At 36.9% G+C, this 27,423-nt stretch overlaps 1 protein-coding gene across 13 annotated transcripts in view; it reads right to left on the bottom strand.

Annotated features, from left to right (window-relative positions):
* LAMA2 (laminin subunit alpha 2) overlaps positions 1 to 27,423 on the bottom strand; it is a 4,753,606-nt gene that overhangs the window by 171,760 nt on the left and 4,554,423 nt on the right. For all 13 annotated transcript variants that reach the window (XM_044064325.1, XM_044064371.1, XM_044064344.1 and 10 more), the window contains one exon: positions 18,133 to 18,288. In XM_044064325.1, coding sequence (XP_043920260.1) covers positions 18,133 to 18,288 — 156 coding nt within the window. The remainder of the gene's footprint in view (positions 1 to 18,132; positions 18,289 to 27,423) is intronic.

The following is a 27,423-nucleotide window of genomic DNA, read 5'->3' as shown; positions in this document are numbered from 1 at the left end:
TATACATTTTCTTCAAACCTGTCAAACGCTCTACTGCTCTTATCTTTAGGGAGTCAGCTAGAAGAATAAAAGGCTCTCTGTATCCAAATACACAACTGCAGGGGCAACAGAGGGGCTTTTATAAAGGTACGTATGGGCATCAAGGACCCTTTAAAACCTGTCAGGCTTTTTGGGATGAAGAGGTTGGGAGTCTGGTGACACAAAAGCAGCTGAGAAAGCATCCTCCAAAGCTTCTAAAACTAGAGCTATAGTCACAAGATTTTTTTTTTTTGGGGGGGGGGGGTGTCCATTCTGAATAGTTCATAGTATCTTTTCTGGAAGTCAGACATATCTTTGCCCTCCCATCAGAAAAAAAAAAATCTTTCATTTTTGCTATGTTGTTACTTAAGGATAGTTCTTTACTTGGGGAGGCCAGTGATAGGGTATCTTCTGTCTCACATTCACAACCTGTGGAGAAAGGAATCTGAGAAGCGTAATCCAGTCCTTTGTTACCTGTCAGATAAATCTTCTTCAGAAAAAGCAGGAACTCTCTTCCTCTTAACAGACGTAGAAGAGAGAAGATGGTAAAGAAGAGTAAAAAGACTGAATGGATTTAAGCAGTACTTGAGCAACGTTAAAACAATCCTACTTACTTCTCTTCTGAGAGTAAGGAGTAGAGATAAATGATTAGTCTTTTGGGTCTGCCTTCTGGTAGTGTCCACACATATGGTTTTCAGGGTTGAAGCAAATGATCTGACCTCCATGAGTGACCTGCCAAAAATCTTCTCTCACAAGAACATCTTGGTGGAAACTTCTCTTGCCATTAGATAAAAAAATATGCAGTTCTCCCTTTCCAGCTGATTCCACCAGTAGAGTGGTATGTTAGGACGTACAAGGGTCCTAGGCTATAGTGGCCTCTGATGGAGATGCACTAGACAGCCCCGAAGAAGCAGGCTGAGACTCCAATGGCTACAAGTGTACCTCAGCAGACTCATCAGCCACAGACCATACATGACAGTTGGATGCATGACTATTGTCAATCACCTCACTTGACCCATTTTTCCTTTTTTTAAACTGAGGAAAGGATTGCTACAGGAGAAGTCAATGACATGGCCACTCTCACTAAGTCTCAAAGACATCTGTTCTTCAGAAAAACATGAAGGGAGTTAAGTCTGCTCCTGACAGTATTGGGAGCAAAAGACTGATAAATAAAACATGATCAAACATCACCTACCCCCCCCCCCCAAACAAAACATAGAACTGAAGTGGAAGTCTTTATACAGAACTTGGCACAAAACTGTACTTGCCTTTCTGACAGACATCAGCAAAAATTTTGAACAAATCTCTACAGGAAAAGGAAGAGTCCCCAAGGGATATTATCTAGGTTAATGTTAGCAGGTACTAGTAAGGTGGTACAAGGGGGGGGTGAAAAATGTCTTCCTTTTCTGGGAGTAAATATGTCCTCTACTTATTGTTGATATAAATAATGCAAAGGTTTATGTGTGAAGATAACTGTGCCACCAGAGATGTTTGGGATGCATTTTTCAGATATCCTGATCCTGCAGAAGGTTTGTCTCAAATAAATAACTGGTGTCAAAATCATGGTCTGAAACTAAATGCCAAAAAATGCATTGCTTTATTCTTTGGGAAATAATCTGCCTCAGGAAACTACCACATTGACAATATGCCCCTAAGAGTTGACCCAGTTGTTTGGGATTTGGGAATTTATGTGGACAGTGACCTAACTTTTGACCAACATGTGCTATTTGTTGTAAGAAAGTCCTTCAATATTGCATGGCTTAAAAACAAAGTGATTGTGTCTAGATCTAGGGATGTCACTTTTCCCCTTAACTCTGTCCTCAATGAATATAATGCCCCTTTTGGCATGTATCTGTCCAGACACTTGCAATAACTGAAACACCCACACAGATACCTTACTAAAAGGACACAAGGCCTAAATAACATGTCCTACATGGACTGACTCAAAGCCCTGTCACCATACTCTCTATCTTACAGACTGATAAGATGTGACCTGTGTCTGGCATACAAGGCATCCTCTGACCCATTAGAGATGGATTTACTGCACATCAGCAAGTCAAGTAGCATCAGAAATAATTGGTCTAGGGATCTAAACCTCTTCTGCAACATCAAATGAATGGTTTGGGGGCGGCAGGTATATTTCAAAGTGTATATTGCTGTTATGGAACAAACTCCACATCCACATAAAACAAAATTTAACCCTGTCTATTTTCAAGTACAAATTAGATCTATGGATGGGAAACAGAAAATTTAACCCAAGACTGCCCCTATACTATTAATGGACAGAGGCAGGTCCTAAATGTTTTATCCCATGCATGGGCCCCCTCAAATTATATGTCTTATGATCCCATTTTTTCTCATTGTGGATAATAAATAATTATCAACCATGGGATAGGTGAAGCCAGTCTATAACCAAATGGGAAAGGTTAATTTGAGCACGAAAAGGGAAAATGGCTAGGCTTAAAATGGCCTGCAAGGGCAGCTAACCTAGTACTTACCTATAAAGCTCTGAAGCTATGTAACAATAAACACATTGTGTTTTGCAAATTAATGTAATATTTTGCATAGTATAAATGACCCTTGGTCACTATCCCAACACAAGGTATTACTATAATTCCATTTCTTATTCTACTTGGAAATCCTGTGACAGTAGAATCAAGAAATATTTTTATAAGTTGTAGCAGATATCAAATTGAAGGATTCTTGATTCCATAAGACATGAGACTAAAGTTTAAATGCCTTAAAGCTGCTTTACATATAGAGTTGGTTTTTAGTCTGAACTGAAACACACCATCATTGCTTGTGCACCTTATTTACTGGTGAGTGGAAACAAATTTGTAAACCAACAATTTGCTTGTGAATAATAGTTGCTACTTTCTGGTATTTTGGAAAATGAACAGAGATGGTATGATTTTAAAGATTTTTCTGTTTGGTTATACACACCTCATTATGTACAAGTGTAAGTTACTATACAATTTCAGAAAGTAAGTTACTTCTCTGTGTATCAAGTAGATAGTAAACAGTGAGTGAAGCTGGTATTAATTAAGCAGTAGTATTAGGCAGTGGTAGGAGACAAAACAGGGGAATGACAAAATCCAAAAATAGCATTAAAACAGAATTAAACACAGGAAGCTATGGTGTTTTTCACTACTAGCCACCATGGAAGGTTACATAATGTTTAGAAGATAGGACAATGCCAGACAAAATAAACAGACTAGGTATGAAATTAAATTATTTTACTTAAAATTTTTTATGCCATGTAATAAAGGCCCAAAGTAGCTTGGTTTTCATACTGCCTATCTATCCATCCCTTAACTTCTGTGAAATGTTTTACAAAACTTGTATCTGTTGCATGTGGGTGACATGTTATTAAATGACATAATGTAATACCATAGAAAAGGCATGCATAAATACTTAGAAACTGGCATGCATTGATACTTAACGAGCTGACAAAACGTGCTATTAGAGCTAAGGACATGAGATACAAAAAACTGTTTTCACATACAGTTGTCTAGTTAAAAAAAAATAAAAAAAAAATATTAACCAACTTACTGTGTACATGTTTACTGACCTGTCTCAGAACGATGAGATAGGTCTGGACCCTTCATCACAGGTAATGTTTGATCATGGTGCCCTTGAGCTGTACTGACATATGCAAAAATTCTTAAACATTGCACCCATGCCAAAAGATGTCTGCCAAACCCTTAGTGATTATGATAAAGACTGCCTACTTTGGGATCTTGCTTTCTGTTTCTCCTTTGGTGTCCTAAAAATAGTGTGCTCGTCACTCCCTCCACCAACGGTGCACAACTTTTTTTGGGGGAGGGCCACTACGAATTCTTAATGCATTTGCAGGCCACCTCAAAACATAGCAAGTCGTCATGAGTTAACAATAGGTACAAGTGACTGGCATTTTTACTTTAGACAGCAGTCATGAAATTGCCTGTTTTCTACATCAACATTGCATTTAACTTTATTCTGGCTTGCATCCATGACTTATTACAAACTCTTGCAGAAAGTTACTACTGTTTACAGATTACAAGTTATAAACAACAAAGAATAGTTATTTCTGCAGCTAAAATTAGAGGTGTGTGCAACTGCATTCAATTAAGTAAGCACATGCTGGAAAGTTTGCATGACTGCAGTATAGTATGGCACTTTTTTAAAAAAAATTGGTTACTCTCTGGGGGCTGGATGGTGTTACGTCGAGGACCGGATTTGGTCCTGGGGCTGGACGTTGTGCACCACTGCCCTGCACTATTGCCCCAAAACTATTTCCACATTGAACTGCTACTGGGATTTCACTTCTATCATGCTCAACACCATTTGTGCTTCAGGATCAGTTAAGATTTATTAATTCCTGCAGTTCCTATACTATTGCCCCAAAACTGTTTCCACACTGAACTGCTACTGGGATTTCACTTTTGTCATCCTCAACAGGATTTGTGATTCAAGATTTGTTAAGATTTATTAATTCCTGCAGTGTATTTCCTAACTGTTTTTGCTCATTATCTAGATTCTGCCAATATAATTAATAAGCATTGTCTAGGCTAGTGGAGCGCACACTATTTGGACTCTCTTAAATAGGTTCCTTCAGCTCCTATTTGCCTTAAATGGTTTTTACTCGCTGTCCTGTCTCTTCATGCTGTTTGTCAACTGGATATAAATTCCACCTAATTCTAAGCAGTCTAATATTCCTCTTTTGAATACAACTGAGTGTGTTAGTTTAATTAATGCTAAAAGGCACTGACCTGGGGCATGGGAAGGTAACTGATTTCTTTTTTGTGTCATTGCCTGGTGTGTCACATGGTTTCATTTACTACCAGTTCTATGTCTCACCCTCACTCCCAATTTCTCCCTTCATCCTTTTCCTTTCTCTCTGTTGCTTATGTAACTCTAAATAATGCCCTTCCCACTCCTAGCATCTGAACGGAATTTACTTAATCTTCTGAGTACTATGGCACCATTTTTAAATTCTTATTGCAAGGCTTACTGTTTCTCCTTTGGTATCCTAAAAATAGTGTGCTTACCCTCTATGTGCTATTAATTTAATATCTACTACTAAGATTGTTGTTGTGGCTAACACTTCATTATAACAAACTGAATTGTTGATTTTTCTCCCTGGACTTAAACTGGCTAAATAACAACTGGGAAGCTTCGAGGTGGTAGTTAATTGTAGTACGATGAAAGTGGGTTCACATAGTGTGATGCTACTGCTTACTCTGCACACGTGCTGACTTACACAATTATTTTCAGCTCATAGAATGCTTATGATTAAATTAGTTAGCATCACCTTTTAGACAAATATGTATCAGTTAGAATGCTATGAAGTTATATGCAACCATAAACTCTACAGTCTGTTAGACTTTGCAATATTTTACTCTGTCTGTCAAATATTGAAGTACTCTGAACACTATGCATTCAATTCAATGGTTTTACTTATAACAGTGGTGGTTTTACTTGTAACAGTGCTTGCTACATATCCGTTTCTCTAATTTAGAATTCTTGCCTATTCATTGCATTATTTAACCTATATAATTGTAAGAATGCTGCATTTTTAAACAGTTTGGCTGGCTGTTAACAATGTTAGTTATTCCTTAATGGACTGCCTATTTCTTCCTCCTGCAACCTAATTTAGACATATCTGGGTTTGCACTTATTATACTCTTGTATTGCAATTATAGTTTACAGTAATCTTGTGTTGTTTATGGGCATACTATGTCTGCTATTGTTGTTAGACCTCTCCTTGAATACTCTTTCACCCCTCCCTTAAAAAATATACCTTGTTTTCTTCTTTTTTACAGTCCCTACACTATTGCCCCAAAACTGTTTCCACACTGAAATGCTACTTGGATTTCACTTATATCATCCTCAACAGCATTTGCACTTCAGGATCAGTAAAGCTTTATTAATTCCTATAGTGTATATCCTAACTGCTTTTCCTCATTTCCTACACTCTGCCAAAATAATTTATAAGTATTCTCTAGGCTAGTGGTGTAGACACTATCATGACTCTCAAATAGGTTCCCTCAGCTCTTATTTGCCTTAAACTTTTTTTATATTCTCTCCTGTCTCTTCATGCTCTTTGTCAATGGGATATAAATTCTAGCTAACTCTAAGCAATCTAACATTCCTCTTTTGAATATAACTGAGTGTGTTAGTTTAATTAATAATAAAAGACACTGACCTGGGGCATGATACAGTAGTTGATTGTTTTTTGTGTCATTGCTTGGTGTGCCATCTGGTTTCAGCCCACTCCATTTGCCCTCTCTATGCTCAGACTCACTCCTCTCCCCTACCCTACCCCCATTCACACCCACCCCCTCTTTCATTACACTTATAGTCCCCTAGACCTCTCCCTTATACACGATCATCCAATCAAACACTCCGTAATCACATGCAAATATCATCTACTAAGTGCCAATAGTATTTATACAGCAACCAATTTCCCCCAAAATTCATTATACCACTAAATCCATCTCCACCTTATATATTTTATCAGTTACTCTGCAAAAATATCTAACACCATGTAGCTAATTGTATTTATTTTCTCTCTCTGCACTCCTCTTCTCATACTAGCCCAAGCTACCTCCCTCCAAGGGCATGCCATTTTCACTGTCATCAGGAACTCCCACCCTAACTACAGCACCACAACCCAATATATTTAGCTTCTTTAAAATCTCATTATCTTTACTCAATTGTAGCAATATATACACTACCCAATTCAGAGTCCTCCCCATTAAAAACAAACTCAAAATAACTCCATATACTTTAGCTAGGCCCTCTTCTAAAACCGACTTCTTCTCACACATTATAAATCATCTCTTGCTACTATCGCAAAGTAGTGACACACATTCAGATCCTAGCCCTTCCCTCTCTCCCAATACCAGCCATACCCACTCTCCCCCCCTCTAAGTCACCTACTAAGACTCAAAACCTATTTCTGCTAACAATCAACACACTGAGTATTTGTAACAAAATTACAGAATATCTTGCCTGGCTCTGTCAATATACCCCTGATATCATAGCTGTTACAGAAATGTGGCTAAAACCACATATATCATGGACACTGAAATAATTCCAGCTGCTTAAAATATACTATGCGAAGATAGACTCTAAAAGAAAAGGGGATGTAGCATTAATCTTCTGTAACTCCTTAATCATTGCATCATTTCCCAAACCTGTCCCAGCCTTTGACAACATGGACATTTTATTAGCATCATTACAAATAAATAATAATAAACATTTATGTATAGCAGCACTATATATTCCCCCAGGCCAAAACATCCCTATTCTTGAAGATTTTCTATCTTGGACAACCCAAAACATATCCAATAAAACTGTCATACTAGGGGATACTAACATTAATTGGCAAACTTTAATCTCAAACTCCCCAGCTAATTGTATTAACCTGCACAGATATACAGAACTTGCCACATCCCCTACACTAATACTAAACAAGCAACCAGAATCCACCTTGGATTGGATCCTAGTCTCAGATCCACACAGATATTCCAGCACTGGTACCCTCCCTGACACCCTAAGTAACCATTTACCAGCTTTTACACATAGATCCCATACTCAGGTACCCAAACCCCACTCATATAGAACATTTAGAAACTTAACTAACTTCAACCAAATAACTTTCAGTAACTCCCTAAAAGCCCAGAATTGGACCCCACTAAAAACATTACCATTAGTAGATGCTATAAACTATTTTAATAAGGTCTTCCTTGATATCCTAAATATTTTATCCCCCATTTGGTACAAAAGAACAAAACTTAATCCTGCTCCTTAGCTTACAAAATCAACAAAACAAATTCTTCTTTCCAGAGACAGAGCCTGAAAAGAATGGTGTAAAAACAAAAACAAGCAAATAACATTAACTTTAAACAACTTCGAAACAAAGCCAAAAAATTAATCACAAATGACAGAAATATATTTTTCACAACATTTACCTAACCAAAGAAATAACCCCCCAAAAATCTGGAAAGCAGTCTCTTCTCTCCTCAACAGGAACAACAAAAGCACCAAAATTGGATAAAAAAGCACAACAAAGGATTCACCAAGCACGATTTAATGTAAAAATTCTGTCTCTCTGACGTCTCGGCCTTCGCCTTCAAGGAGTACAGAACAAATGAAAAACAATGTCCTTATATACAGATTAAATTACTTCAATAAAACAATTAAACAATCAAATACTTGTAAAACTTTAAACTAACAGCATCTTCCAATTAAAATCCTCATTTAATCCACCTGGATATAAAGTTTTAAACTTCAGTATGTAAACTGCTTCTTTATGCAGTAACAAATGTTTAATTTTCAATTCATCATACTTGTTATCAGGCAATTGTTCTAAAATAGTTGCCTCTAACAACTTTTCATCCCCATTGTGCATTTCAAAAAAATGTCTAGCAACAGGACTTTCATTTCTGTTTTTAATTATGTCTCTAATGTGTTCCAAGAGTCTTACCTTAAAGGCTCTCTTGGTTTCCCCTATATAAAATTTTTTACAGGGGCATTTCAAGGCATAAATAACCCTTTCAGTATTACAGCAAAAATGATTATTTACTCTGAAAGGACTATCATTAATATAATCAAAACTGGGTACTATAAAGCTGCAAGCCTTACATTTACCACATTGATAAGTCCCTTTATACTTTATATTTTCTGTCATTATTACTGGTGGGAAACTGAACTTGCTTCGCACCAAGAAATCTTTAATATTTCTTCCTCTTCTATATGAGAATTCTAGATTAACCTTCAGCCATGGTTTGACATTACTTAAAGTACTAAAATATTTCCAAAACATGGAAATAATTTTAATTAATTCTAAAGTATAGCAACCATAAGTGGTGACAAAATAAATAGTCTCAACCGGTGACTTATTATTTTGCCCTGTAGAGACACATGCTGTTTGATTCAGTGTCTTATTTTTTCTTTTATAACCACAAGAATGTTCACATAATTTATTAAAATTCTCATCCAACATATTTCTACTATACCCTCTTAACAAAAAAGAATTATACAAAAAATCAATTTCCTTCTCAAACTCAATTGTTTCATTGCATAGTCTAGATACTCGCAACATCTCTCCATATGGTAGAGAGCGTATTGTATGTGGAACATGTCCACTATTTCTGTGTACATATAGTGTCGGACATTCAAATTTCCTATTGACCGTCGTTATTAACTTATTACCACTAGAAATATCTAGAATCACGTCCAAAAAGGATAATCGAGTGCCCATTACTAACCCATCAAAGTCCAAACTGAACCTATTAGATTTTAAATCAGAAATAAATTGTAGGGCCAAAGACTGATCTCCCTTTACCAGAAAAATTAAATCGTCGACATATCTATAATATCTAATAACATGTTGTCGAAAAAGTTATGTTTATAGATATATTCCATTTCAAAAGTCCCATTGCCAAGTTGGCATACATGGGGGCAAAGGAAGCCCCATGGCAGTACCTCTTATCTGATGGTACACATTTTGATTAAACTCAAAAAAGTTGTTCTTTAAAGAGAAATGCACTAACTCAATAATAAATTCTGACGCTGGGGACTGTCCCAAAAATAACCTCAAAGCCTCTATGCCAAACTCATGGCTAATATTCGTGTAGAGGCTTTTGACATCAACAGTCAACCAATACATCTGTTTATTCCATTTAATATCATCAATTTTGTTAAGAAAATCAAACACATCTGTTAAAAAGGATGGTAACTTTTTAACATAAGAAGACAAATAGTTGTGTAAGAATATTCCTAAATTCCTAAATTACGTAAAAAGTATTTACGTACAGTTTTGATTATATTAATGATAGTCCTTTCAGAGTAAATAATCATTTTTGCTGTAATACTGAAAGGGTTATTTATGCCTTGAAATGCCCCTGTAAAAAATTTTATATAGGGGAAACCAAGAGAGCCTTTAAGGTAAGACTCTTGGAACACATTAGAGACATAATTAAAAACAGAAATGAAAGTCCTGTTGCTAGACATTTTTTTGAAATGCACAATGGGGATGAAAAGTTGTTAGAGGCAACTATTTTAGAACAATTGCCTGATAACAAGTATGATGAATTGAAAATTAAACATTTGTTACTGCATAAAGAAGCAGTTTACATACTGAAGTTTAAAACTTTATATCCAGGTGGATTAAATGAGGATTTTAATTGGAAGATGCTGTTAGTTTAAAGTTTTACAAGTATTTGATTGTTTAATTGTTTTATTGAAGTAATTTAATCTGTATATAAGGACATTGTTTTTCATTTGTTCTGTACTCCTTGAAGGCGAAGGCCGAGACGTCAGAGAGACAGAATTTTTACATTAAATCGTGCTTGGTGAATCCTTTGTTGTGCTTTTTTATCCAATTTTGGTGCTTTTGTTGTTCCTGTTGATTCCAATGTCTACGGATTCACTTGCTCAGTTTCCACGAGTGTTGCGTGACCCACAGGATGGAAGCCAGCTTTCTTTGGACAATTTTGTAAGCAATAACTCTGATAGAGGTGAGCGACAGTTATTGCATAGAACTGGCTCTGAGAAAAGTAATACTTTATGGGATAAATGGGAAGATGACCGGAGAAAACGTTCCCTAAATCCCTTCTGTAATGTGGGAAGAAAAAATGTTCTACCGGATAATGCTGAACATAAACTTTTACTTGAAAATCTAGAGAAAAAAATGATTAAGGAAACTGCCACTTTTTTTAACATTTGTGGTTTGCAAAGATATTTAGACACTGAGACTACACCTAGAGGGTTAAGGGTGTTTAAGGATCCCACCACACCTTTTGATCTCTCTAAGGATTCAGAGATTGCTTTCCATAAACGGTGGGTTTCTGCAGCTCACAATTGTGTTACAGAATGGCTACACATCTTAGTTGAACGTGACCGTTTAAAACAGAAAGAACTGTGTCTTGACATCAAGAAGATGTGTAGCGATATATCAAAATGTGTTTCTACATCCTTTTTGGATGATTTCCTTACACAGGTTAATGATAAATTGAAGGATTATGAGTTAACACTTATCGAAAGAAAAAAAGGCAAATTGATGAGGGACTTACGAGATTATGAGCTGAATAAAGCTTTTTTATCAAGAACCAATAGACAAAGGGGGCGTAAACATGTGAGGTTTCATCAGGAAACTGAGAGAACGCGCCCTTTGAACTCTTCAGCGTCGGCTTCAGAGAATGGATATACCTCTTTTGAAGACGATGGAGATGGAAGTGACTTTCCCCGCCTTCCGGCAGCCGAACAACCAGAACAGTTACGGCAAAATTTTCGTGCAGAACGACCAGAAGTTCAGAATTACACCTCTCGTTCGAAACGCCAAAGGGACTACACGGAATACACTACCACAGAACCATCTCGAAGAGGGGGCTACAAAAGAGGTAAATGGTAGTGTTGCCTCTAATATACTGGACAATTATGTTGTGAATTTGTCAAACTATGTATTTAACAGTCATGAACTTGGTGTGTTGAATTTGGGGTTGAAATTTATTCCAACTGTGGTATCGAGGCTCCACGACATGCAAATTGATGTACACAGATTCAGTAGAAAATTGCATTTGAAATACTTTTTTAGTTTAAATACTGAGAATGAGTTGAGCATGATGGATTCAAGTTTGTCAAATTTAGACGAAAGTTTTTACTCATGTATGTCAGATGAATCGTTTAATGCTTATATTAAATTTAATACGGATAGAGTACCCTCAGATAGCAAATTTGTGCCTAATGTTATGAACTATGAAGTGTCTGACTTCACTAAAATGGTGAATCACTCAATAGAAATAGACCATCAAGAGTTTATGAAAAATAAAAGTAATATTGATTACAATATGACACGTCAAGAATGGAACACATTAGTGGAGTTAAGTAGGAATAACAACATTGTGTTCAAACCTGCAGACAAGGGCAACAAACTTGTTGTTTTAAATATGAGTGATTACTTTGATATGTGTATGTTACATCTTAAGGATGGTAATACATATGAAGTATGTGAGCTGGAGAGATATAATATGGCCACTATTCAATATAAGGAATTAATACAAAAGGGCTATAGATTAGGATATTTTGATATGAAGGATGTCAAGAATAAATTTAATATGGAAGGATGTGGGATGGCTTATTTTTATTGCCTGCCCAAGATCCATAAAAACTTTATTAAACTCTCTGGTCGTCCTATAGTGTCAGGACGTAAATACTTTTTACGTAATTTAGGAATATTCTTACACAACTATTTGTCTTCTTATGTTAAAAAGTTACCATCCTTTTTAACAGATGTGTTTGATTTTCTTAACAAAATTGATGATATTAAATGGAATAAACAGATGTATTGGTTGACTGTTGATGTCAAAAGCCTCTACACGAATATTAGCCATGAGTTTGGCATAGAGGCTTTGAGGTTATTTTTGGGACAGTCCCCAGCGTCAGAATTTATTATTGAGTTAGTGCATTTCTCTTTAAAGAACAACTTTTTTGAGTTTAATCAAAATGTGTACCATCAGATAAGAGGTACTGCCATGGGGGCTTCCTTTGCCCCCATGTATGCCAACTTGGCAATGGGACTTTTTGAAATGGAATATATCTATAAACATAACTTTTTTCGACAACATGTTATTAGATATTATAGATATGTCGACGATTTAATTTTTCTGGTAAAGGGAGATCAGTCTTTGGCCCTACAATTTATTTCTGATTTAAAATCTAATAGGTTCAGTTTGGACTTTGATGGGTTAGTAATGGGCACTCGATTATCCTTTTTGGACGTGATTCTAGATATTTCTAGTGGTAATAAGTTAATAACGACGGTCAATAGGAAATTTGAATGTCCGACACTATATGTACACAGAAATAGTGGACATGTTCCACATACAATACGCTCTCTACCATATGGAGAGATGTTGCGAGTATCTAGACTATGCAATGAAACAATTGAGTTTGAGAAGGAAATTGATTTTTTGTATAATTCTTTTTTGTTAAGAGGGTATAGTAGAAATATGTTGGATGAGAATTTTAATAAATTATGTGAACATTCTTGTGGTTATAAAAGAAAAAATAAGACACTGAATCAAACAGCATGTGTCTCTACAGGGCAAAATAATAAGTCACCGGTTGAGACTATTTATTTTGTCACCACTTATGGTTGCTATACTTTAGAATTAATTAAAATTATTTCCATGTTTTGGAAATATTTTAGTACTTTAAGTAATGTCAAACCATGGCTGAAGGTTAATCTAGAATTCTCATATAGAAGAGGAAGAAATATTAAAGATTTCTTGGTGCGAAGCAAGTTCAGTTTCCCACCAGTAATAATGACAGAAAATATAAAGTATAAAGGGACTTATCAATGTGGTAAATGTAAGGCTTGCAGCTTTATAGTACCCAGTTTTGATTATATTAATGATAGTCCTTTCAGAGTAAATAATCATTTTTGCTGTAATACTGAAAGGGTTATTTATGCCTTGAAATGCCCCTGTAAAAAATTTTATATAGGGGAAACCAAGAGAGCCTTTAAGGTAAGACTCTTGGAACACATTAGAGACATAATTAAAAACAGAAATGAAAGTCCTGTTGCTAGACATTTTTTTGAAATGCACAATGGGGATGAAAAGTTGTTAGAGGCAACTATTTTAGAACAATTGCCTGATAACAAGTATGATGAATTGAAAATTAAACATTTGTTACTGCATAAAGAAGCAGTTTACATACTGAAGTTTAAAACTTTATATCCAGGTGGATTAAATGAGGATTTTAATTGGAAGATGCTGTTAGTTTAAAGTTTTACAATTATTTGATTGTTTAATTGTTTTATTGAAGTAATTTAATCTGTATATAAGGACATTGTTTTTCATTTGTTCTGTACTCCTTGAAGGCGAAGGCCGAGACGTCAGAGAGACAGAATTTTTACATTAAATCGTGCTTGGTGAATCCTTTGTTGTGCTTTTTTTCTTCTCTCCTCAACTCTGGGACCACACAAAACCCATCACCATCCCCTGATAAAGACCCACAACAAATAGCCAACATTTTTAACTCACATTTTATTGACAGCATTCTTAAACTTGTCAAAGAGCCCCCACAATAAGAAACAAACCCCACAACAGTAAGATAAACACTTCAAATCCAGTTCATTAGACCCATAGCTTACATCCCTCACTTCACAAAGAAAACACTAACAATACCCCAGCAATACCAATATTCTCCTTAAAACCAGTGCCCACTTCTCTAGTATTTAATTGCTTACTAAACTAAGACCATGCTTCCTATCTGCCGATAACTTCCCCTCTGAATACTTGAAACTTGGTACCGAAGCAATAGCTTACCCCATCAGTATTCTAATTAACCATTCCATCTCAGAATCCACAGTCCCTCAAATGTGGAAGAAATCCATCGTAACCCCATTGCATAAAGGTGGAAATACTAATGATTTAACTATCAACCCATTTCCATTCTATCACCATTATCTAAAATATTGGAAAAGTGTGTACACACTCAACTACTAAAACACCTTTCTGACAATAATCTCCTCTCCCCTTCCCAACACGGCTTTCGTCCTGCACACAGTACTACTACAGCCTTACTTTCTTTCACTGATACCGTGAACAAAGCTCTTGACTCTGGTCTATTGACATCAGTAGTCTTATTAGACCTAGTCAAAGCTTTCAACACAATATCACATACTAAACTATTCCAAAACTGCTCCGAACATACCCTTACCTGTTTCACCAACTATCTGAACAATGGAAAACAATCTGTCATATGACAAAACAATCAATCTGGTTATCTGGTTAATAAGACAAGAGACCCCAGGGTCCATTCTTAGACCTTTACTTTTTAATGTATTTATAAATAATGCAATACAAAAAAAAGAGCAGGGCTACCATGACCTTCAGCATATACCTTTATTAAAACAATGGATAAGCTCTTTCATGTTTAGTACACTTCTTCAGATCTGTTCATGAATCCAAGAATAACAGGTTTATAAGGTACAATACTCCAATCACAAAACAGAATAAAATTGCAACCAAAAACATTAAAAATTAAATTTCCACCCTTTTAGGGCAGGTTTTAAACAGACACTGACATGAATGGATCTGAAGAAGCATACTAAACGTGAAAGCGCTTATCCGTTGTTTTAATAAAGGTATATGCTGACAGTCGTTGTAGCCCTGCTGTTTTTTTTTTTTTTGCATTGCATTGGTTTGTTTCCAGCATTGGCTTTTGTGTGTTGCTGGGCCATTTGGTTTGCTATTTATAAATAATCCCCATGCAATCTCTCTACAAAGTTCACTCATCCAATATGCTGATGATTCTATCATATCCTCCTCTAGCAACTTCCCAAATCTCCTAAAAATAACACAAAATGCCTTCTCAGCCATATAATCTTGGCTAAATGAAGCACAACTACTACTAAATCCAAAAAAAATCTAAGATGCTACTATTCTCTTCTAAACCACCTCCACAAGACTTTAAAAGTTATTCCCAAAACAAGACTGAAATTGAAATAGTGAAGAGAGAAACATTACTAAGGATTGCTATACATGACAAATTATTCTTTGAACAACATATTCTTAATACAATAAAAAAAACACAGTTTAAATTAGACAAGCTCTATAGACTACACTGATAAGCCCACAAAGATAAAATTGACAAATACCCTCCTATTCCCTTCCCTTCTCTATGGTTCCCCCATCTTTACCAACCTTCACACATCTCTAAGTAATAAACTACAATCATGCTATTATAAAATTGCAAAATTTGCCTCTGGTCTACCAAACTGCATACACCACTGCCAGGCCATAAAGGAATTGAAATGGGTTGAATTCCCCCACTACCTTCATTACACCCAAGTAACTCTTGCTCATAAACTAATATACAGCCCAGAAATCTATACTTCACTTCATTCTATCTTACAGTCTTACATCTCCTCCCAGAATCTTTGGTCTACTAATAAACAGCTTCTCAGTATATCCAAACCCAAAAAGAGAGCTGGACAAAGCTTGTACTCTCACTCCATAAGCAAAATTATGGAATGCCCAACCCCCCTGCATTACACAACTTGATTCTGTAAAAAAACCTTCAAATTCGCCCTAAAAAGCCACTTTCTTAACAATCAAATCTGTCCTTGTGCCCAGAGCTATAAACCACCATAAACAAATTCTAAGATTCTGCTGACTAGTATGATTCTGCTGAGTAGTATGACGCTTTTCTATTTTAAGTAACAATTTGTAAATCCACTGAATTTTATTGACTTTACAAACAGGCTAAGTCCTACACTTCCTATGCACTGAAGTCCATAAGTGAACTGATTATTAATGTATCTACTGTCTTTTTCCCTTCCATATAATGTATGCCATTAAAAATATTGTATGTGTACTACTACCACCTAACCAGTCTGCATAAAACTTTCTACTCTGTGTATTACTAATCATTAGGAAATTGTATAAAAGTTGTATAAAATATCTTTTTGTACACTGTTTTACTATTGCAAATATTATCTTGTTGCAAAATGTTTGATCTGTAACTGGAGCTTTTCTCCCCGGGCCTCCACGGAAAATGGGTTTCGGACCCTGTGGACTTTCCTGGTCAACAAATGTCAACAAATAAATAAATAAACCCTCGCGCCAAACTTAAAATAATCACATTTTCTATTCTTTCAATATCCTTCACCTAACATCAAAATATTCAGTAGATGTTCATCCTTGGGTTAACAGAAACACTTTCTTATTACTTAATGAAATGAATATAAATTTACAGTAAAACAGTTTCTGATCATTACTAGCCTACTCTTCAGAGCACAGATTATCATAAATAATTGCAGCTCACACATACAGTAAAAGGTATAACTGATGACTGGATTCCAAGTAATGTCATTGAGGATGTAAACAAATGGCAGTGCTTTCAGGTGCTAAGTGACTACTGCTCATACCTCTCTAGCTCTTAATGCAAGAAATCTGGACAAAGCCTAAATAATGGGAGGAATAAAGACCCAAAAATAAGGGCAGATTTTAAATATTGCTCTTATAAACACATAAAGTTGCTAGAATAGCCGGGTTTGTGTCAGCATACATTTTTCAAATGATATGAAGTCTGAAATGCAAATGTATGTCATTATTTAGTGACTTCAATCATTAGTGATTTTCCAGAAAACCACAAACTATATGAGCAACAGACCAAAAATATGAAGTAAAAATCTGGACATTCTGTGAAAATCTGGACAGTTGAAAGGCATGCTACTGCTCAAAGCCACCATCTGCATATGCAAACTCACACTTGTACCCATTTTTCATAATATCTAGCTCCTCCAAAAAAAAACTTTCACTTCAGTGTTAGCTTATCTTTATACAGTGGTATCCAGCTCTATAATGTGTGGATGTCAATATAGTATAGTATATCCCATCTTCAAGAAAAAATAGAAAGATATTTCCAGTCTTCACAATTATCAAGCAATACTTGGAAGTGGATAATTAAACTTCTCGAAAAATGTTTAAAAAATGATCAAACTGACATCTCTGAAAAGGCTCACATAACCTACAATATGCTACTGGTATACTGAACAAAGATGTAACTAGAGAATAGTGTCTGAAATAACCTTACTGACATACATTGGAGAGACAGAGAAAAAAAAACTACAGAGAAATCAATGTCTGGGGAGCAATTAAAAAATACAGTTACAATAAAATGTTTGACTTGTTCATAAACTGCCACAGATGAACTACATTATTTTGAGCCTCGGTCAGAAATGAAAATGGTCTGTGACTGTAGACTAAGTCAACTACCTGGTAAACTAACCAATAAATATGGACATGACTGAAGGAACTACTATGGTTTGCAGAATGTGCTTATTGTATCAGTTAAGGACTGTACATCATGGCCGTTGTTTCTGGATGTCATTATAGAATATGTGCACCTCTTTTCAATTTGTTTTTTAGAAACTGCTCAAGTAAGGGCTCAGGTGGGGTTTTCTAAAATCTCGTAATATAGATGAAATAATTCATAATGATATTTGTGGATGGGAAAACAGTTATGTGGTATTCTCAGTTAAATGTGTTGGTATTAAACATATTATAGGAGATCTCAGTATTGCTTTTGACTAAATTACATGTCTCTGCTTACCGGTCCAATCCTCTTAGTTGTATAATTTATTGGCAATCCTCCAATATAAAGCTTTCCCACAACATCTAAGATGTCTGCCTTACGAGGACTGGTTGCGGTAGCTGTTTCATCATCGACGGTGAGCACACCACGCTGCCCTTCCCTGTGCGCTGTGATCTGAAAAACAATCAAAAATCAAACATAAAGAATCATCATCAGAGCTGACAGTTTGCATCAGTCTGCCTTTTAAGGTACATTCATACTTTAAAGCACATCCTAGTCCCGGAACATCACTGAATTTGTTAAAAATTTTTATGTCATTCATGCCAGATACCTATTTCAGATGTATGCACTGTTTCACTAACGGACACTTCCAGCTCTCTTGTCACTGGCTGTAGTAATGCACCTAGCTCTATGCAACTGTCTCCCACCTTTGATACCACTTTGTCTACTAATCGTGAGCACTGTTAAACAACCCCACAGATCTACATTACAAATTCTTTCCAGTAGGACATTCCAGGATCTACCATTCTCTCTCTGTTAAGCAATATTTCCTAATGTCAATCCTACATGTTTCTCTGATTCAAAATACCAGATTTGTTCCTTACGATGTCTTGTATCAATGATACTTGCCCCATTTCTCTTCTCTCTTCCACTTTGCAAACTGCAAGTACCATGAGTACTGACTTGTACTTCATATCTGCATTACACTTATTATCTCAACTACCCTTTCAGCCATTTTTTTACTGTTGCCCTGTTACCATTTTAGAATGAACCATGTCACAGATAAGCTATCACATGGAAGAATTAATCTGCAGCTTTAGAATTAACACTCTTCACACTGCACTCCCAACATTTTGTTGAGCTTTTGACTACTCACACTACACTATGATATGACCTTGAATGACTAAAATCCTTACATATTTTATTACTCTGCCCAAACAAGAGAAGTTCCTTAACACAGAAGCCAGCATTTAGTGAAGGCCAGTATGATGACTCAGTGGTTAAGGAGTCTACCTCCATGCTGCAAAATCTGGGGTACAGTCTGGCCTTCTGTGTACTGTCTCTAAGCTGTCCATTCAGCCCTTGCAGATGGGTTATGACAGAAAGGGTCAATAAAAGATCAGTTCACTTAGCAGTTTATAGGATAAATAAATGTAATTTCCTCAAATGTATTGTAATTTGTAATAGTTTGGTCCTGGTCATTGCTGAATACTATACTTGGACCAAAGTGTTTGCTTTGTTAATGTGTAAATCTGGTAAAGTATACAAACTTGTTTTTTTTTCAGATCCAGATGACTATGTACTCCTGAATGTCAAATTGCTTTATGTTAGAGGCAAGAAAAGAAAACAATTGACCACAATTGTGTGGTCATGCCTTCTAGTCTAATAGTGGGATTTGGCTTTGACATGCTTAGCAGCATGTTATCCAGCAGTGAACACTGTGGACCTGTACTAGTTACACCCTTCTTGATAAGTAGTTCCCCCTAAATGCTTGTCCATGCCTCTAAAAAGCTACCCTGTATCTATATATTATGTTTATGTCCCACTCCGTGTCCTTTAATTTGTCTTCTTAGAGGCCACAAAGGCCTAGGTGAAGTCCAACTAGAAGATGAAAAATGAAATATGAAAAAATGAAGCAAAAATCTGTATTTATATAATGTTTTTATACATAATGTTACAACTGGCATTGAAGTAACTATGTGTGGCAAAAGTACAGTCGTGTAAGTTGAATTTACCATAACAGTAGATGTTTAAACCAAAGAGTAAAACAGTCACACCAACAAACCAAGTGGTAAACACTATAAGAAAAACCTAAGCAAGCTAGACTTTTCACTGTGTGATACCTTAAACCTCTTGTAATAGAGGCCCACAGAATATATGCAAATGATCACTTAAGGGCATCAAGTGTTTCAGCTATATGGCTACTGAATGTCCATGACTTTTTACTTTTTCTTTTTAAGTCTTTATCGATGCATTAAGGCCAATAAAGCCAAACTCCACTAGCTCTGAGCATGCACATGTCAGCCTTCTTATGACCTCGTCAGCACCACACAAGTTATGGACATCAGCTGAATTTGATGACCCTGTGTTCTAAAATATAGCCAAACATTCCACTTATGCTGTGCTGACGAGGTCATAAGAAGGCTGAAAACATGCATGTCCACAGCTAGTGGGGTTTGGCTTTATTGGCCTGAATGTATCCATAAAGACTTATAAAGAAAAAGTAAAAAGTCATGGACATTCAGTAGCCATATAGCTAAAACACTTGATGCCCTTAAGGGGTCATTTGCATATATCCTGTGACCCTCTATTATAGGAGGTTTAAGGTATCACACAGTGAAAAGTATAACAGTAAATGTTGGAATGATCACTGCAGCAGTAACCTTACTATGATATAACTGATATAGCCTTAGCTATATCAGTTATATCCTGCCTATGATATTACAGCTGACCAGCTTCCAAAGCTTCGGGTCACTTTCCACATACTTAAAAAGTCAAGCAGCTCAAGCCGACCTGACTAAAAGTCAAGTTTGTGTGTGAAGCCTATCAGAGCTTTCCTGCCAGCAGAGTGAGGGAGGTCAGCCTGGAAATGGCTTTGCTAGGAAGGGAAAAAAAAAAGATTAAATAAATGTCTACACCCTGGCATAAAAACAAACCAAAAAACAAAGGGGATAGAAGAAGGAAGCGGCTACTGCAGCAGTGATGATTCAAACATCTACTGTTATGTTAAGTTCACCTTAAACAACTGTACTATCTTCATCATATTGATCACTGCTACAGTAGTCTTAGCTATATGGGAAGATTAACTTAGCTAACTACATTTGGGAGGTGGAAGGAAAAGAGTCCAGAAGCCCCTGGAGAATGGTCCTAGCAAAACTTGATCTGGACATGGGGCAGGAATCTAGCTTATAGTCCTTTGTAAAAGTATGCACAAAGGGCCAAGTAGCATCATCTAGTATACTTCTAGAATCCAACCCTTTCCAAAATTCCACAGATGAAGCCAAGGCACTGGTTGAGTGGGCCTTGAACCTGCCTGCAGTAGTATAGTTTTGGTGAGTGCAGCCTTAGAGAACCATTTGGAAATAGTCTGTTTTGACACAGGTTGTTCCTTCATCTTACCTTCACGAGAAATTCACAATTGATCCAAAGATCTGAAAGATTTACTTCTGTCAAGATAGTACCTCAGTTGTTTGTAGACATCCAAAATATGGAGTATCCTTTCTCCCTCATTTTTAGGTTGAAGAAAGAAAACTCAGGTATCACTTTAGGCATAAAAGGATTAGTTCTCAAAGAAACCCTGTCCCTATGAAAAATGACATAAGGTTGCCTCACCATAAGAGCTTGCAACTCAGATACCCTTCTTGCAGAGATCAGAGCAGTCAGTAAAACTGTTTTCGATGTTAAGAACCTCAAGTCAGCCAGATTAGCTGGTTCAAATGGAAAAAGGGTTAGCTTCTCTAACACATTAAGATCCCAAGGAGGGGCCACCAGTTTTCTTGGAGGCCTCGCATGCAATACACAGTTCAAGAACATTTTGACATAAGACTGCATTGAAAGAGGTGGATCCATGAGCAGACATGCTGAAATGGCTGATAAATGAACCATGACAGAGGAATAAGAAAGGCCATAGGATAGTAACTCCCACAAATACTGTAAAACCAGAGAGCAACTAGCCTTGAATGGGTGCTGGTTATGTTGTTAGCACCAACTACAAAACCTTTTTCATTTACTAATATATGATTTTCCAGTAAGAGGATTTCTTGCCTCCATTAGTACCTGCTGCACATCTTCAGTAAATAGGTGCCCGACAAGGAATTAAAATCCTATCATCCAGGCAGTCAATTGAAGATGACTGATGTCAGAGTGTATCAAACACCCTTGTTCCTGTGTGAGTAGATCCAGTCTGTGATTAAGTTTGTGATAATTGCCCCTCTCCATTTACAAAAGAAGGGACAACCATGGTTGCCTGGCCCAGAAGGGAGTCGCCACAATGATCTTGGGGGATTCTTCTTGAATCTTCAGAAGTACCATGGCTATCAGTGGAAAAGGTAGAAAAGCACAGAGGAACACTCCTGTCCAAGGAAAAGAAAAGGTATCCTATTCCAGGCCCACTTGCATGGAGCATTGGAACAGAATTTTGCCAGTTGTTTGTTTAGAGAGGAGGCAAAGAGGTCTTCTTGAGGAACTCCTCACAGAGGGATCAAATCTTGGAAGACCCCCTGATATAGTTTCCATTTGTGATGGTCTACCTTGGTTATGTTTTGATTATCTGCCACAAAACTTTGCTCTGATGCAATGGATGCCTGTAGAGTGAGACTGTGCTATAAAGCTATATCCCAAGTTAACATATCTACTCTGTAAAGAGGATACAACCTGGTAACCCCTTTATTTTTGATGTGCCACGTGACTGTTATTGTCTTGTAAACTATTGAAGGGGACCTGGGGGCCAAGCATGGTTCAGAGAGTTGAGTGCCTTGATCAGGCTAAGCATCTCCTTGATATTTATGTGCTTGTGTTTGTCCTTGGTGTCCCCCACCCTCTACACTTTTATCCCTCCTGAAACTGCTCTCCAAATAAAGTCAAAAACATCTGTGGTGACTAACTGTTTTGAAGCTGGGAGGGAGCCCTAGATTTAAGGATATCAGTTGTCTCCACCAAAAGATTTCTCTTCTAACCACAGCACTGGGATTTATAAAGACAAAATGTGTTGATGACGGGACCAAACAGATTTCAGATACCTCTGTAACTTTCTCATTTGGAGTCTTTAGGGTATCGTGAGATTCATGCCATGAGACTCAAAATCGTGAAATTTTCCCTTGCAATGACCAAAGTCTGAGTGGAAATCCTTATAAATAGATCTAAAGATCTATTTTTATTGCAGAAAAAATCACTTGGCAAATTTGGGAAAGGAGGGCTGAAAAACCTTAGAGATTCTTTGGATCAGCCTACCCCTTCCATCACACTTTTTAATCACCTCTGCAGAAGTGAGGCTAAACACTACATCTCTATCCAAGGAAGAATTTAAAATCGCATTTCTATCATCATCTGGGAGGTTCTGAGAATGCTGCCATGCAAGCATTCTCAAACCAATACCAGTGGCAATAGCCCTGGAAGAAGTATCATTAGAGTCATACACATGTTGCAAGCAATAAGTAGTGACCTGTGCAATAGAAGAAACAAGTTATTTGAAGCAGATATTTCCTCACAAGAAGAAGCTGCAGATAAAACATTCTTCATAGTTTCACAATTTGGCATAGCAATCTTTAAGATATGAGCCTGACAACTCAAAATTCTGAAAATCAAAGTTGTAGAAGTATGTACTCTTTTCTGGTGCCTATCACTAATTTTCCCATCCTTATCAGAAAGAGTAGGATTGGGATTAACTATGTGCTTAGAAGCAGTGGGATCAACTAAAGCTACAGTTGCTGGGTCAAGGTTGGGGAGAGTATATACAAATTTAAAAAAATGAGGAACTTTATACATCCTATTTGTCTTTTTAGGGACAGCTGGCTAATTTTATTTATTTATTTATTTTTATTTTATTTTACATTTGTTTACCGGGTAGTGCCCGACTGGGCTAGCAGCCCATTTTCAGCAGAGACCCAGGCAGAAAAGCTCCAACAAAAAAGCAAAACATACAAAGAATAAAGAATTAACAATAGCTAGTTCTGAAAGTATATCATACGTGAATATGTGATAAAGGTCAAACTAGCTGAAATTCATTACATCACAGGAGCAAATTAGAATGTAAGCTACATAATTATTGATAACTGAATAATATTGGAGCTGTCAGATAGCAAGCCACATGAAAAAATAATTATATACATAGTCAATAGTGTGCGAACAGAGTATAATTAAAATATTGAAGGTGATTAAAATTTAATAAGTGGGAGAGAATTAAAAGATCAAAAGTCATTGCAGTTGTAAGAGAAGGATGAGCCTAGGTAGGAAAAAATATTAGGAGAGAGGAAAGTTTATCCAGGAGGACTACAAGGGCATATCCAGTTGCTTTTAAGATATTATTTTATTTTAGTTTTAAAAGAAGAATAGCAGATGGCGCTTTGTATTTTTTGGGGAAGAGCATTCCAGGATTTATTTTGTTTGAGCAGAGGGAGTCACCATGGTAGTTATGAGATTGTGTGATTTTGAGCAGAGTCCTATCAGATGACCTAAGGCACCTACTGTTGACCTGTAGTTTAACCAAGTTTGAAATTCTGGGGCAGCAACTGGGGCTGTGCATTATTTTGTGGGTGAGGGTAAGTTGGTTTAGTGCTAACTTGCACACACATCCTCTAAAGTAAACAGAACAGGAGGAATGAGTGCACATTTTAGAAAATCCTTCTGTAACAACTAAAAGTGTTTACAGAGTAACTGAGAAACCTCACTGTTCTCCCAATGAAAACACTGGCACATTCTAGCAACAGTCACAAAGAAAGAGACACTCACATCAGGAGAATCAGAAATTGAGCTTTTCTCTGAATCTGAATAGGAGGGAAAAAATGTATCCATCCTGCATCTTTCTGTTCAGATTCAGAATCTTGGGTCGCTTCAGAAAAAGATGAATCCCTCATTCTTCTACCAGAAACTATTTTACAAGAAGGATCAATAGCCCGGTTTAAACCCAGATCCAGTTCCAGGAAACTACTACTAGTCAAAGAAATTTGAAGAGGAGTAGATAGTAGTTGCTTGGTTTTCTGTTTCTTTTTGTCAGGAATAAAATGGGGCCAGGTGTGTTAATAATAGCAGCAGCTGCTTTCCTGGGGATGGGCACAGTATTCTGACACTACAGAGAAACCTTCTCTGCTCCCTCTCCCAGGGCAGACAAGAGTAGCTCTCTCTTACCCACTGAGGGGACCCCAACAGTCACAGAGGGCGTAGCTAGTGGCTGTAGGTGTTGCACCGGAGGGATCCAGTGTAAAAGATGAGTGGTTTGAGGTACAACAAATGACCACAGCAGAGTCACCCACCTGTTACTGAGGTAAACTGTTAGCCTGCTGTGGTGGAAAGACTGTTTGCTTTATTTTTTTCTTTTCTGTGGCTGGATGAAAGGCCGACCATGGGACAAGTAGTATGTTCCATGACAAGCTGAAAATGGAACCTCTTTCCTAGAGAAGACAAGTGGCAATTGACAGCAAACACTACTAGTCCACGGAAGTTACTTTTTTGACAAAAAAAACACAGAAAGAGCATTTTAAAACACCATGCCATCTCCACAAAAGAAGAATAATCACACTTTTCTGACAGGAAAAACTGCTCCATTTAAAAGTTTGTGAGAGTGTCAAGACAATTCATAAAAACAAACACTCCTAGCTTTAACCTAACTTTCCCGAAGATTAAACTAATAAAACATCAGCAAAATTAAGAAAATGGAAGTTTTCTTCCTCAAAGAGAACTTATCTGCCCAACAGAAGAAAGCACAGGCAGACCACCGAGCCTTGAAAGACACATATAAGCATACTCTTTAGTGGCAGTAAAGCTTTGAAGGGGCATCATGCCCAAACTTGTATTTTAAACTCCAAAAAAGAGCTAAACAGTGCTTAAGGTCCACCAAACACAAAATGATAAAAAACACTGCTGCATCTGGATTCACACACAATCCACTTTATTAAATAATTCCACATGTTTAGATTGAGCGCTTTTTTCCCTCTAACAAGGGATTTCATTAGAATTTGTATTTTAGTCAGCACAGCTTGAGTTGTTTAAAAGTTTGAGCTAGTGAAAGGTACCCTGAATCTTTGGAAGTGGTTGGCTGTTGTATTCTTGGTGGGATTTAACATACATACATATATATATATATATATATATATATATATATATATATATATATATATACATACATAGATATATATATATATATATATGTATGTATATATATATATATATATATATATGTATAGCTAAGACTACTGCAGCATTGATTAATATGATGAAAATCAACCAGTATGCATACTGTCACCCACAAATAGCTTGGAATCTGTATACAATAATTGTATGTTAAGGGCATTAGCTAAGACCCTGTGAAAATCAGCCATCTTTTTTGTGAGAGGAGGGGTATTCCTATGACAGTAGAGGATGGTGCAGAAGAAGCTTAAGAGATTTTTTTTCTTGCGAGTATGCTTGTATAAAACAAGAGTATTGATGCATAGGAGAAAAAGTAACATGGAAGTGTTGAAGTATTTCATGAACTGCAACTTTCCCATGATGAAGCTAAAACTGAGTGTCAAAGGTTAGTAGGCTGTAAGCTTAGATAAACATCAGAAGATTTCATGGAAAATATGACTTTTGGACAGAGAAAGGTAAATGAGACCTGGCTGGTGAGTGAACAGAAAACCAGGTGAACATGCAATTATTTGCAGAAGGAGTAAGGTTACTGTTCAGCAATAAAGTGCTTCAATTGAAAAGAAGCAATAGGGCTAGGATATTGTTCATGACACATTGCAGGGTACTCCTAAATAAAACTATATCAGCAAGACTAGTTTATCGAACAGTTTGATGTTTAACTCTTAGGAGACTCAACCATTGCCTCCTGCAGGGCCGGTGTTAGCATTTTGGGGGCCTCCAGCAGATGTCATGCTGGGGGCCACCCTGGGCTGTTCCAGTCTATGTATGACCCTGTCACTGCCATCCTTCCTAAGCAACCTTTTAATTCGTGCTGCAAACTTTTAGGAGTACTGCTCACAGCCTGACCTGTTGCTACAATGCTCTTATATTACAACAGGCCTGTGTACCACACTATGTTGGCCCATCTCACAAAGGGACATTTACAGTTGCTGGCATTTCATTGCAACAATGATACATTACAACAACTCTATGTATAGGTCTAGACTTAGGAGTGAAACGTAATCGAACAGCCAAAACATCAAAACTGCCGCATTTCAAAACTTTTATTAAGGGGGGCTGTGCCCTCCACACCCCCTTGCTAAATATATATTCCAACTCCGAGATCTCACTACAGTGAGGAAAGGACAAATATCCCAATCTTCATTGTTCTGCGATCCCATAATTTTAAACTTTCGAAATGCGGCCGTTTCAATGTTTTGGCAGCTCGATTACATTATCTTTCAACACACACACACACACACACACACACACACACACACACACACACACACACACACACACACACACACACACACACACACACACACACACACACACACACACACACACACACACACACACACACACACACACACACACACACACACACACCCTCCAGTCTTCACCTGCCCCCTCCATCTTGAGCTCCATATACTATGCACATTATTTGTTTCTTCCTTTTTTCACATTTTGCCTTACCCTTCAGTT

The sequence above is a fragment of the Protopterus annectens genome, chromosome 1.part0 (assembly GCF_019279795.1).
Source record: "Protopterus annectens isolate FY-2018-M chromosome 1.part0, PAN1.0, whole genome shotgun sequence".
Taxonomy (NCBI): domain Eukaryota; kingdom Metazoa; phylum Chordata; order Ceratodontiformes; family Protopteridae; genus Protopterus; species Protopterus annectens.
This window is presented reverse-complemented; position numbering and strand designations above follow the sequence as displayed.